Source organism: Onychostoma macrolepis, chromosome 01 (genome assembly GCF_012432095.1).
Source record: "Onychostoma macrolepis isolate SWU-2019 chromosome 01, ASM1243209v1, whole genome shotgun sequence".
Classification (NCBI taxonomy): domain Eukaryota; kingdom Metazoa; phylum Chordata; class Actinopteri; order Cypriniformes; family Cyprinidae; genus Onychostoma; species Onychostoma macrolepis.
The window spans coordinates 29,252,742-29,265,589 of record NC_081155.1 but is presented as its reverse complement, the minus strand read 5'-3'; the positions used below and the strand labels follow the sequence as shown (position 1 = coordinate 29,265,589).

At 36.1% G+C, this 12,848-nt stretch overlaps 2 protein-coding genes across 5 annotated transcripts in view; one reads left to right on the top strand and one right to left on the bottom strand.

Moving 5' to 3' along the window:
- Positions 1 to 1,469, bottom strand: part of cntln (centlein, centrosomal protein) — a 95,634-nt gene extending 94,165 nt beyond the window's left edge. For 2 of the 3 annotated variants that reach the window (XM_058792566.1, XM_058792568.1), the window contains exons 1-2: positions 1,207 to 1,343; positions 115 to 264 (exon numbers count right to left, since the gene is read on the bottom strand). In XM_058792566.1, the coding sequence (XP_058648549.1) occupies positions 115 to 218 (104 nt within the window). In that variant the 5' untranslated portion in view covers positions 219 to 264; positions 1,207 to 1,343. Of the gene's footprint in view, positions 1 to 114; positions 265 to 1,206 lie in introns of all 3 variants that reach the window. The other variant, XM_058792567.1, reaches the window with a different exon arrangement.
- A 155-nt stretch (positions 1,470 to 1,624) lies between these two features.
- bnc2 (basonuclin zinc finger protein 2) overlaps positions 1,625 to 12,848 on the top strand; it is a 205,055-nt gene continuing 193,831 nt past the window's right edge. The window contains exon 1 of one of the 2 annotated variants that reach the window (XM_058792547.1): positions 1,625 to 1,763. In XM_058792547.1, the coding sequence (XP_058648530.1) occupies positions 1,761 to 1,763 (3 nt within the window). In that variant the 5' untranslated portion in view covers positions 1,625 to 1,760. The remainder of the gene's footprint in view (positions 1,764 to 12,848) is intronic. The other variant, XM_058792563.1, reaches the window with a different exon arrangement.

Sequence of the window (12,848 nt, the reverse complement as noted above, 5' to 3'; positions counted from 1 at the left end):
GTATTTACTCTGCCGTGGCCTTGCACATCAGATGAATATGCATATCCTGGGAGTGTGTAGCTTGTTACCCTAGAACGAATTCTACACAAGTTTAATCCCTGATCTATTATTTACCTCTTGACCAAACATGTGAGTGGGGCTTGTAGGCACTCAGCTTGATCAAAATGACTGCCTTGGGATTTAGGGGCTTCTATTGGTCCAAAGGAGAAGTCTGTCATTTGACTTTCCTCAGCCTTCACTCTTGAGAATCAAGCTCTGTGCGTACTGTAAGGAAAAAAGAAACAAGTCCATAATTAAACATTTATAAGCGCTCTGTTCAGACAGTCTGGGGACACAAGTTTGGGAGATATATAGGAAATCAGTGTCCTCAAACATCTCTAAAGCAAAGTATCTTAGTGATATGTGCATGTGTGTGTGTGTGTGTGTGTGTGTGTGTGTGTGCGTTTTGTATAGGGGGACTCTCCTTTATTGAACTTAAAGTGGGTAAAAGCAGGCCTCATAAACATTAAGTAGGCTAAATAGTAAAAACAAGGACAAAAATCTGATTCTAACACATTGAAAATCATTGATTTACACAGCATTAAAAATGATAGCTCTATTCATTGGTCGTAAAATAGTTGTAAAGTTATTGAACAAGTCAGTTTAGGACATTATTATAGGGTTATAGAAAACTAGGATAAACGCCCCAGCTGTTGGTTTCCTTTTAAAATTAAATTATATTTAAATTGTGCATTATTATTATTATTATTATTCAGTTTTCAGTAAAGCATTTTAGACATTTTCTTTAGAATTTCAGAGTCTGTATATAAATGAGAAAAAAATGAGAAAAAAAAAGAAAACATTAATGACATTTTTGTTTTGTTTTGTGACTGTAGGATTTTTGCATACGTTTATTATAGTTCTTATCATAACATAACCATTAAAGCTACAGTCTCTCAGGGTTTACACCAACAATAATAAAAACCGCTCTAAAAAAAAAAAAAAAAAAATCTCTTAAATATACTTAACGTTACATAAAACTACTAGTAACTAGCCTACATTAGCATGCTCTGCTCTTAAAGATACATCACTGAACAAACTAGAAGATAATAAACTACCAAATAGCCTATACTAGAAGATAATTGCCCAATTTTACAAGATGATAATATACTATCAACGATAATGCAGATAATGCACTACCAACTACACTACGCTAAAATATATTACCATGTTCCTTTGGATGTAATGCAGCAGTCAGAGAGAGCTGACTATGCAGAAGAAATAGCCGGGAGTGAGTAAGACAGTCAGTTTTCTCTTCCCGGACAGCCAGAGATTTACCCCGCTGCTTCAAACTACCCACCCACTTTAGTCCCGCTTCTGTCCCGCTTCAGTCCCGGTGGAGTGTCTTATACGAGCGGATCTGGAACAGCGGAACCAGCGCTGGGCTTCTGGATCCACCGAAACAGCTTATATTTCAACGGGCTTCTTTCGCTTTACAGAGCCCCGGTACATGCGAATGACGAGAGCGTAGAACTGACTCCCTTTTTTTTTTTTTTTTTTTTTTAAATGATCAGTGTTGTTTCTTTCCTTAACGATAAAGGACTGTTGTTGATGTTCCTCCTAATATTATCATCGGTTTGAAACTGAAGGGACAAACATAAAGTTTTGAGTGAGTTTAGAGAGATTTGCGTAAAGAAGAGGAGAGGGAAGAGGAGAGCGTCCCCCCACATGAGGGCGAGATCTGACTGAACTTCATTCTGCCATTCACACAATATGAAGAAATGGTGAGTATGACCGATCAACACACGAACACTTTACAATAACCCTTATCTATGACATTAACAAACATTATTGTAGTGTATAGCGCTTATTACACTCTTTGCGTCGCGTAGCTTACACTTAAATAGTCACAGCCTAAATGGCACGAAACGTTTAAATGAACAATAGATTAACTTAAATCTGTTAAACGGTATAGTATTTCGTAATGATTTAGTTTACTCAAGTTTGTCGAAAGTGTTAGTCAGGTATTTTAATCAGAAAATCTACCGCAATGTATGTTTACAAAATAAAGTCAAAGATAAACTGCTTTACCTGGGGATTGCTTTCATCTCACTCTTTATTACTCTTAAATAAACACACTATATGAGTGCACAAGTCACTTTTGTATAAAAGCAAATAAAAACATAAATATAGAAATAAATCAAATCGTTAATGGGTCATGTCAAAATTGTTAACATTGCAGACAAGGTTAAAATTCATCCATATCATCTGTATATTTAACTCAACACAACTATAATAGATACATAGTTATGCAATATATAACATGCAATAGTATAATTTATAAATAGCCTACTATTAATGTAATATAGAATTAAAAGAATTCCCTTAATATAATTTTAAAAATATGGTAAAAACAAAATGTATAAAATGTTATCCATGAAAAAAAAAAAAAAAAAAAACCAAATGGTTATGAATTACGAGATAAAATTATTTAGCTCTCATTTAAAAAAAAACAAAAAACTTTTTAAATAGTTTTAAATGGCAGCAGTCATGGTTTATTTTGAATGTATTTTTATACATTAATCAGCTGAGCAGAACAATAATGCAACCAAATTAAAATGATTTTAAAATATGATTTTCAGATTCCTGTGCAACCTGTTGGTGACAATTAGTATTTTCTATCATGCTTCTTTTTGTCTTAATGTTTATTGCTTTCGTTTTGCTGAAAAGAGAGAAAGTGATTTACAAGGGCAGGTGAACACTGAGGCATTTCATTCTCAGAGAACGCCGAGACAAGGAGGAGATATCGCTGGATATATACAATTGGGGAAAAAAAAACCTCACTGTTCCTCTACTTAAGGTTTTATGAGTTTGGCACTTTAAATCTTTTTTTTTTTCTAATCTCAGCGGCTGTCTGTGATGGGGCACAGTTGTTCAACTGCTGCAGTCAAGAATGCCAATTTGCATTCCAAGAGTGTCATTTGATGACTTTTATCTGCACGGCTCCCCTGACTTGTCTGGACACTTAACATTTCATCTGCTCCATGTCAAGAGTCAAACGCAGTTATGTCCCCTTTCTCTATCTCTATCCTCCTCTCTCTCTTTCTCTTTCTCTTTGTGTTTCTCAGTCTCATCACCTCTCTTCTTAGAAAAAGAGCATAGGTTGAGGACAGGAGTATGGGAGAAATGAGAGGGTGTGCGAGAGAGAAGGAAGGAGGAGGTAAAATGAAGAGCTGCTTTCATGTTGCAGGCACAGTCTAAGGCTGAACTTGTCAGCTGTGCTGGTGTGATTCTCTAGGGGCCCTGGCAGAGTAAGAGGGTAGATGATGGTTAGACGGTTCAATAAGCGCACGGACAGGTAGCCCTAGTGACGTCCCCCGGAGACATTGTCTTAATGAAGAGCAGGTCCACTTAGCCCTGTGTTCTCTGACCCTCTGCCTTCTCGCTACACACACACACTGCTCATTTGATCTTACAGCTCTCTTGAACCTCTCAGTGAGTTGTGTTGGTGACGCATGTAAAATTGTCAGAGTTTCTAAGCAGAAATCTAGGCCTTAATAATAATAGTAATAATAATAATAATAAACAATAATAATATTAATACTTATTACTATTGTCTTAAGTCAAAATGAAAAAAGGAAAAAAAAAAATAACACATACTTGCGAAATCTGTAAATATGGGAAGAAAATGGATCAGGGTTTTACTCTGCTGAAACTCATACATGTCCACACTGATAGACAGACAGTTTTGTTATGGCTGGATGGGGTGGGCAGGTACGACAGGTGGGTCATAACACCTGCCAAACAGTGAGAGTGCCTAGCACTGAGTAGTATTTGTACTCTATGGAGAAACAGTTAAAATTGCTTGTGATGTTTAGTACATTTGTACTGTTAGAAACGGCCAGATTTTGAGGCATTTCTTCTACTTTGTCCAGCTGTGGATTCTTATAATGGATAATATACCCTGTAAAAAGTGGTAAACTGCAATTGCTACCTTAAAGAGATGCCTGATTGAACTCATTAAAATTACATTTGCTTGTATAAAATAATGTTTATAGGTTGATTCAGTTATGTTAAATAATATTTTTGACTTAAAATCTGTTCATTTAGATGTTACCATTTTCAGGTTACAGTTTTTTTCTTCTTCAGTAAAATGTGTATTTGTCGTTGAATGAACTGAAGAAAAAAAACACAGGATAATTAAGAAAGATAATTAAAGCCTTATACACTCCATTCATTTAGTAAAATAAAACTATGAACGAACAACTACAATTACACATGCAGATGCAGAAATCATTTTAAAGCTGCTTTATATGGCATTTCAGTAATGAAAACATGTTACAAATAATTAGGCTTTATGGTTTATTTTTTATTATACTCTGTATTTTCTAATGCAATGTCACAATACATAGCCATCAAGAAACATCATACTTTTTAAATGAAGTACAGTAAAAAAAAAAAAAAATCATCAATTTAAATGCAACAAAATACTGTTTTAAGATTATTAAGAATCAGAGAAATTGCAGAAATGATGTTATCTCTGTTGTTGCAATTATTTTTTAGGTTTTGTGGTTATGTGCTAGAATGCACACAGTAAGCATACCAGCATCGGTAAAGTGTCCAACATACACACTTTTTAAATTAAAATAGCATATTTGAATTTTTCCACAACAAGAACACACACTCTATGTCGTATTGTTGTGATTCATTGCCAAGGGTATTTTGTTGCGGAATAGCTGTAAATGTTGAGGTAAAACAGAAATGCTCAAGTGTGTCAGCTGCTAGAACTGGATTGATGACCTGAGGAAATGATAGTTTAAGGGTAACCTCTGCTCCCTTAAAGAACTAAGACAATAATTCACTTCTATTCGTGGAGTGAACCGAGCTGGGCTGGGGATGTTGTGGATCTACAAGCTAGCACAAAACAGAAGCCTTGCAGTAACTAAAGTACTCAGCAGGGAGGTGTATGATTATTGTGGGTGATTTATTTTTTATATGGCGGTACTACAGAATAAAATGTTTCACATTTTGTCGTACAGAATGTGCTGGAAAAAGAGGAAACAATGGGATTTCCAGAAGTGCATTTGTCTCTTAATAAAAAAGAACAGGGATAAACCTGTTTAGCGACCCCAAGAGGTCCAGGGAAAGGTTTGATTAAAAAGTGTCACTTCTGACTGAGCTTGGACTACAGCGCTGAAAGAAATAAGATATGACAAGATAAGTGGTAGGTCTTAAATAAATCCCCCAGAACTGCACAGCAGCACATGGGCGAGTGAATGTATGTAGCTTTTCAGCTAAGCTAAATAAACAATAATTGTATTATTATATATTTATTTTATTGTTTATTTTTTTCAACATTTTTTTTAACCTCACTATATGAGTGAGGCGTAAATTCAGTGAGTTAGTCATGTTTAAGCTCTTAAAATATTATATCTATAAATTCAAGTTCTGTAAGTCCTGTTTCTTAGTGTTTTAATAATTATTCATCTAGATGCATGCTGCGTTCCTGACTTAGTCACTTTTTGATTATTTTAGCTGCCTAGATTATTTGGAAGGAAACATTTATTATTTGTTACAAATCACTTACTCTAAAAATGCAGTCATTTTCTATGCTTTGAGATATTTGATAAATTATGGTATTCAAGTGTGTGTGTGTCTTTAGGTGTGTTTATCTGTGCATATGTGTGCAGAGAGGGGGACAGTGCAGCTTTTGAGCAGACAGAAATGCCGCGTCTCTGAGAGCTCTTTCGTGTGACTGTAGCATTCCACTAATGCAGTCACAGCAGCGATGCACAAGACGAGACATGCGTCCCGTCCTCCCTCTGCCATCAGTCTCATCGGTCGCTCTCTGCCTCTCTCTTTTGCTTTCTGTGACCTTAACATTTATCGGAGAACCCCGTGCAAAATTCCTCTCAGCATCTGTGGAATGGGGGGAGCCAAACATGTTCACACACACACACAAACGCACACACACACGAACACACAGCCAAGAACTTTAAATAATAAAGCACACTGACTCTCACATCAAGTCCCTTAGCACATATTATATGCGTATTTCTTGAATAAGTAGTTGTTTTGTACATAAAATGCAACCAATATTATTGTATTATATATTTTTTTGTTCATGTTGTTTCTTTTCATCAGTTTCATTAACGTCCACATAGCCTCTCAGTCTGAGATTGAGGGAACAATAACAAAACAGCCCCACTGTCACCATTATTAGATTCCAGCTTCTTTACTAGGCAACCTCATATTAAAAGAGAGAGAGAGAGAGAGAGAGAGAGGGTGAGGTGGGAGAAATGAGCTGTGGATAGTTTGCTGAGTGTGTCAAGGACATGTGCCACATGTTGATAGCACTGAAGACCAGGGGTGAGGACGACACAGGGAGGGAGAAGAGGGGTCTGGCCAGATGACAACTCCGCTGGAGAAGTTTACTGCTAACACAAACAGTTAGTGCTGGAATTCAGTTTTGAATAGGTGTCTAGATGAAAAGGTGATGCTTGCTCCCACTGGAGGCAGAAGGGACATGTACACATATGTTTCTTTCTTTTTCTCTATGAAATAACAAAAAAGCAACAAATAGCAATGTACCTTGCCATAACCAAATGGTTACAGTAAGTTACTAGTACTGCTTTAATATCACTGAAATCTGTGCTCACTGCCTAATTGGGACACTTATTAGTCTTCTTGCCTTAAAGCTTTAATAAGACTGCATTTTTTATTGCAAATAGTTCATATGTTTTTAACTATTTTTATCACACTTTTGTCTCTTTGAGAGAGTCTTCATTTCATGTTTCTCACTAGCAAAAGGGCTTTGGTGACATTCTTTATTGTGGCCTGTTTTCATTGATAGCTGTTTTATACCCTTAAGACTTTGGCAGTGCTGCAGCTGAGGTCAGTAACTGTTGAAATAACCCTCAACGGATCATTACAGCAACTTTTCTTTTTGAGGCACTATATGGAGAACAATTCTGATTCTTTTCAACAGGACAGTGTAGGTTATGGTTCCTACTAGAGCATAAGATTTAATGAAATTTATAGGAAAATTCTATGTCAGTACAGTACATACATACATATTTATTTATTTAGCAAATACCTTTATGCCGCAAATGCTTTGGACTGAGCTTCATTTGCATTGGACATCCTTGAACAAAGTGAAATAAAAATCGAACTTTTAATATGAGATTATTTTGGGCCAATATAAAGTTCGTAAATTGGTCAGTCAGTCAACCAATGAGGTTGTCTTTGGTGTTAATTTTAAAAGACTACTAAAGCTACTCCAATATAATACTGCAATATGCTTTTCTTTAGCACAAGAAACCCCTGTTACAGATGTTTTGAGGTATGATCAGTGTTCATGAACTATATGAACAATGATTCTGAGCTCTCCCGTGTGATTGCTATAATTTCATTTGAGAGAATGTGTAGTTTTATGATGACAGTGGCATCGTTATAACTTATGCCACTAATACAAGCTTTAACCTGCTATATTCATCCAATGATTTAAAAAATGTATATCCATAAAAGTTAATGTTTTGTTGAGCAAGTCTTGTTTTCCAAACTACAGTAAAGATTAATATCTTACCTGGAAAGCCTTGGGGATAAATGCAATAAAGCCATTTTTCTTTATTAGGTTTTTTTCTCCTGGCCCTCACTTTCTTTCTCCTTTGCTACATGCCAGTAACCCAACACCACCAGAAACAAACGAACTGCTCTGGCACTAGTGAAGATTCTCAAAATGTTTTTTGCTATGAGACACTTTTTTAATTTCTTTATAGATATATAACTGTGTGCTATAGTGAAGTGAAGGCTGCTAATCGATATTCTCTTATTGGGTTTGTGGTTTTGGTCAAATATCTCTCTTGGTTGTGCCTCAGGTGAGGGGCAGCAGACTAATAAAGCATGTTGTGTCTCAGGGGCAGAAGCAGGGATGAGTATGGATTAGTCAGTGTACCCTTCCTGTGAACATACAGTACAGCTCAAATCTGGAGCTCTCTCTCTCTCTCTCTCTCTGTCTCTGTATGGAAGGCTTTATTCATGTCCTAATGGAGCAGAGAGTCAGCACATGTCAAATAGAGATGAAGGAGGTCTGCAGAAATACTCTCCTGCCTGTATGTTTGTCCTTGGTTAAGTCGGATTGCCTGTGGCCGGTCCTGTGTGGCTGATGTCTGAGGAAAGTTATGAAAGGAGCCATTCTATTTAGTAGCTCTGAGCTTTGAGATTAGGACACTGAACTATGCTTTAGTAACATTTATGGGGCATTTAAAGACAGCTTATTGTAAAGGGCTTACAGATGTGTATTATTAAACGTTTATGTATTAAAACATCAAAATGATCTAAGGGGTGTCTGAAGATTTTAACAATAATGATATATATAGATTTGGACTGTAATACCTGGATTTTCCTCTTATCTTTTGAAAGGATAGATACACTCAAAATACACTTCAATAACAGCTCAGAGAGACAATGAAAGAAGGGGAAGTGAGATGTAAGAGCCACTCGCAAGCCAAGCTGTTATTACAGACTAGAGCACCCTGTCATAAATACTCATAATTAGATGCTTCCAGAGACCTAATAATTTTACCATGTAACACAAAGTATCTTGAGTGGCAGAGTCACTTTCCTCTCTCCTCGGGTTTATTTACTGCTGAAGTGAGCCTTTCTGCTTATAACTCGCTAATGGAAGGGTTGGTTAGTACAGTAGCTTGGCTGGTGACACCCTGTATGATTTCCCCTTTCAGTGGTGTCGTCTGAGCAAGTCCTGTGTTCATGTTTTCACATGTAAACGCCACTCTGTTCCACTCCAGTGCTTCAGGCCTCTTTTATGAGCCCATGAAAATTTCAGCTGCATTTTCAACATGAAGAAAAACGAGTGCTGCAAAAACTCTTTCTTTTTAAACCAAGGACCTTCATCAAATATCATTCAACCTAAAAATTGGTCTTTCACACCAGTTTATACCTATTTGCAAGATGTAAATTAATTTCTCAGATCTTACTGTGAAGGAAGACTAGATTAAATGTTAAAGAGCATGTTGGTACAGTACGTTAGCATAGTGCCTTTGTACCTTTCATCCAGCATGTCTTTGTGAAGCTTTAGCTGAAGCAGTCCAGGAGTTCCCCTGTTTCCCACATCAAAGCTTCTCGCATCTTCTGTCCGGCCACAGTCCAGCTAGCCTATAATGTCAATTTTAGAGTGCAGGTTTCAGTGGCTCTTCCTAGCTCTGAGTAAATGGAGCATGTTTAGAGTGCTACCCAATAATGCTAGCAGTTGGTCCATATCGTGCTTTTGTGAGATCAAGCTCTGTATTGTCTACTATGGCTGCGAGCATTAAGCCATGGCTGTGGCTTAAGGTCTGTTAAGCCGAAAGTATGTTTTAGTTGTCTGCTTGCTGCGGCATCTCAAGCACAGATGAAAATGTTGTCATCAGCATGATCCACTGTGTAGGTGCAGCTCAGATTTTCTAGCCTCACGTACATTTGTGTGTTTGAAATTGATGTTTGCACATGTGCCTGGAATTGTCTCCACTAATTGGTGGGTCTAATACGTGACAATGTTCGCAGCTGGGCCGTTGCTTTTAAGAATGTCTTTATTATTTCACAAAAATATGCAAAATTTAAAACAACTGAAGTTGAAGGTCAGAACTTTGTACACATGTTTGTAAAACTCAAGTCTGAAAGAGTATAAAGATATGGGTGCCACACAAATGTTCTAACATTGCATATATTTGTGTGCCTGAATTAAACATTGACATGTGTGCATGTGCCAGGAATTTGTCCAATGTCAGTCCACTGGGTCGCAATACTCAAGAGTTGGGCAATCTGCTATTAAGGTGCTTTTTTACTACACAAAGAAGATGCAAAATGCCAATAAAACAACAGAAGGTGAAGGTGGGAAGCAGCTAAAATTGACAAATGATTTCAGAGGTTTAAGTTTAAGTCTGAGTATTGCTCAACATAATGCAGTACGCAATGATTGAAGAAAAACAAAGTATACCGCCAGAATTTTGACTGCAAGCACAGTATGAAGAGGAAGTTTCCTTCATCACAGAACATCTAAATTCATATGTTACAGTTTAGCATTTGAATTGTTTGTCCATTTCCATCCTCCTGTGTTAACTTGACTATGCCAGAGTTCTTCAAAACGCAATAAAAACTTTCCATGTCCTCTTTCATATCACTGTGGATGCAACACTGTAGCTTAAAGTCCTTCAGGCTTGGAGACAACATTAAAACAGTGCTGGTGCAACTGAACACTTGCTACAAAAGATACAAATTCTACAGCACACATAATGGGATTCTACATTTCTACCTGAAGCCTCGAAAACTGAAATGGCACAATAATCCAGTATTCACTGAGGCAAAGAACATTGTTAAGTTTTAAAGGCAGGGCTTTGACACAGAGATTCCGTAAAATTTCTGTCCAAGTTATATTCTTACATCGTATGTACATTCGTTCATTCACACTGTCAAAGCATTGCAATACTCTGCGTTTTTATTTCTGCACATCCTGAACAGTCCCGTAAAGACAAGGTGGCATCATGATGTGATATACTCTTTCATTTTTGTGTTATCCTCTTGTAAACAACTGCATAAGGCACCACTAAGCTTAATTTTGTTGTCTGCATGGATGGGGAATATCTCCCAACTCTCGTTATCACCAAAGTTTACAGCCATTGTTATTTTCTCAACAAAAAAACATGCCTCTACCTACAGTACATTCCAAAAATGTACCTATATATAGTGCATGATTTGTGAACTTATCCATTTTGATGTTTGCAGAACATAAGCTTCATATACATAATTGTATTCTTATTTATACTTATTCTTTTATGCTTTTCTGATGTAGTAAACTTGCTCAGTAGCTCACCTGGTACAGAACTGCACTTGTGATGCAAAGCACTCATGATAAAAGTGAAAATAGACTTAATATAACAGAGTTCACTGACTTGGAGAAACAAGCTAATATGACATGGTTTTTTCAGCAAATACTTTTTTATCTGATGTTTGCTTTTATTGCTTTTATTAACACTATCGGTTAGGTTTAGGGTAGAGTTTAATCTAGGTGGTACTGTATGTTATTTTCAAATGCAATAAAGCATTAAGCTTTTAATGTCAATCACCAGAAATTTCATTTCTTAACTGCTGCCGTACTTAAAACAACCAACATATTAAAACATTGCCAGATTCACGTCCATCTGTTTTATATAAAACGGAATGTGCTTTTAACACTACATACTGGACATTTCACTTTATGAAACATAAAGAAAGCAATTTTCTGACATCATAACTCCAGCTTGCATTTACATGACAAGCTGTATGGCAATTTGATGCCAAATTATGTGAATGTAGTTTATTGTATGTAAAGGGTAGAAGTCACTGTTTGAAATTAGTTAACATTTTATTTTCTAGAACCCCACATTAAAAAATGTTAGAAAAGCTTATTAATACATTGAACAAAATTTGGCTACTTCCGTAGAAGGTTGACTGGCTTCACTCTTTTAAAGTGGTAAACAGAAGACAGCATTCAACAACAATTCAGATTCAGTGGTCCACTGAATTCAAGCCAGCATTTGTCTCTGTGTCCCAGCTAATGATCTCCTTTGTGAATTCTTACATGACAAGACGAGTGCAGACCCAGCCGTTAAAACATGATACAGTACACAAACAACTTCCCTACAGTCCAGAGAGATGTGATTGCAACCGAAGGACATCTGAGAGAAGACATTTCATTCAAAACATTCAGTTAATGGTTCAGAAATGTTCAGGTTTAAATTAGTAATAGATCTAACAGCATGAAAATTTCTTATCACGATTATAGTGGCCAAAATTATCAACATTATCAGTATTATCATGGTATTGTTAAAATGTGCTGGAAATGTTCAAAAAGTATTGACATAAATCGTTTCACCAAGTTTTATATTTAATATCAACATACAACAAATAAAATTACTTTTTGTTTGCATAAACACTAAAACAATTTTAACAACATTTTATCAACAATGATGTTCAGATTTTGAATGACAACATAACTGACAACAGTTTATCTAATAGCATGTAAGAAATGTTCAAATAAAGCTTTAAAAAAGTTTCATAAAATGGTAAACCAAGTTAAAATGATAATTGATTTATAAATGATTATATGTATTTTATCTGCTCCATAAATAATTCTAGATACCTTATCCGAATTGTTTAAATGTGTAGAAACCACATAAGCTTGTTTTTCATCAACCGGTCAAAATTTACAGCAGGGCATGCAATTTCGATCTGTTTTTTTTTTGACCAGACAAAAACTGCACACAGGCTGAATGTAAATATAACTCTATGTAAATCTGCTCTCTGACACTAGGTGTCGCTTATGGAACAGCAGAATTACAGCTGTTTCCCGTTATCTCCGTGGACAGCTTCTTTATTAGGTATTAGCTGCATGGAGCGTAGATGAAAACAAAATGCCATCGAATCTTTCCTGAAGACAGTCAGAACATTCAGAGGTACATTAATATAATTAATTCATTCATATATTCATTTGTATAATTCCCTAAGCACTCATGTAAAACATCCCAGATTTCCGCCATGTTTTCAAACAAAACGAAACTACTCTGCATGCTGTGCGCACGTGAGACTGTTACTTAAAACTTTGCTTTATGCTGGATAGTTTTTATTTGTCCTGAGTTGTCCAAATCACGGTAATCAATTGCGGTTTTAATGATACTTAAAATATGAAATGGTAATATTAACCGTGGGGAATTTTATTATGATTTATCATCAAACCAGTAATCGTTACATCCCTAAAATTAGTGTTTCATGTTATTTAGCTGAACAAAGAAATGTAAATGTGTTCATGACTCCCTGTGGTATTGCAAATTCTGAAT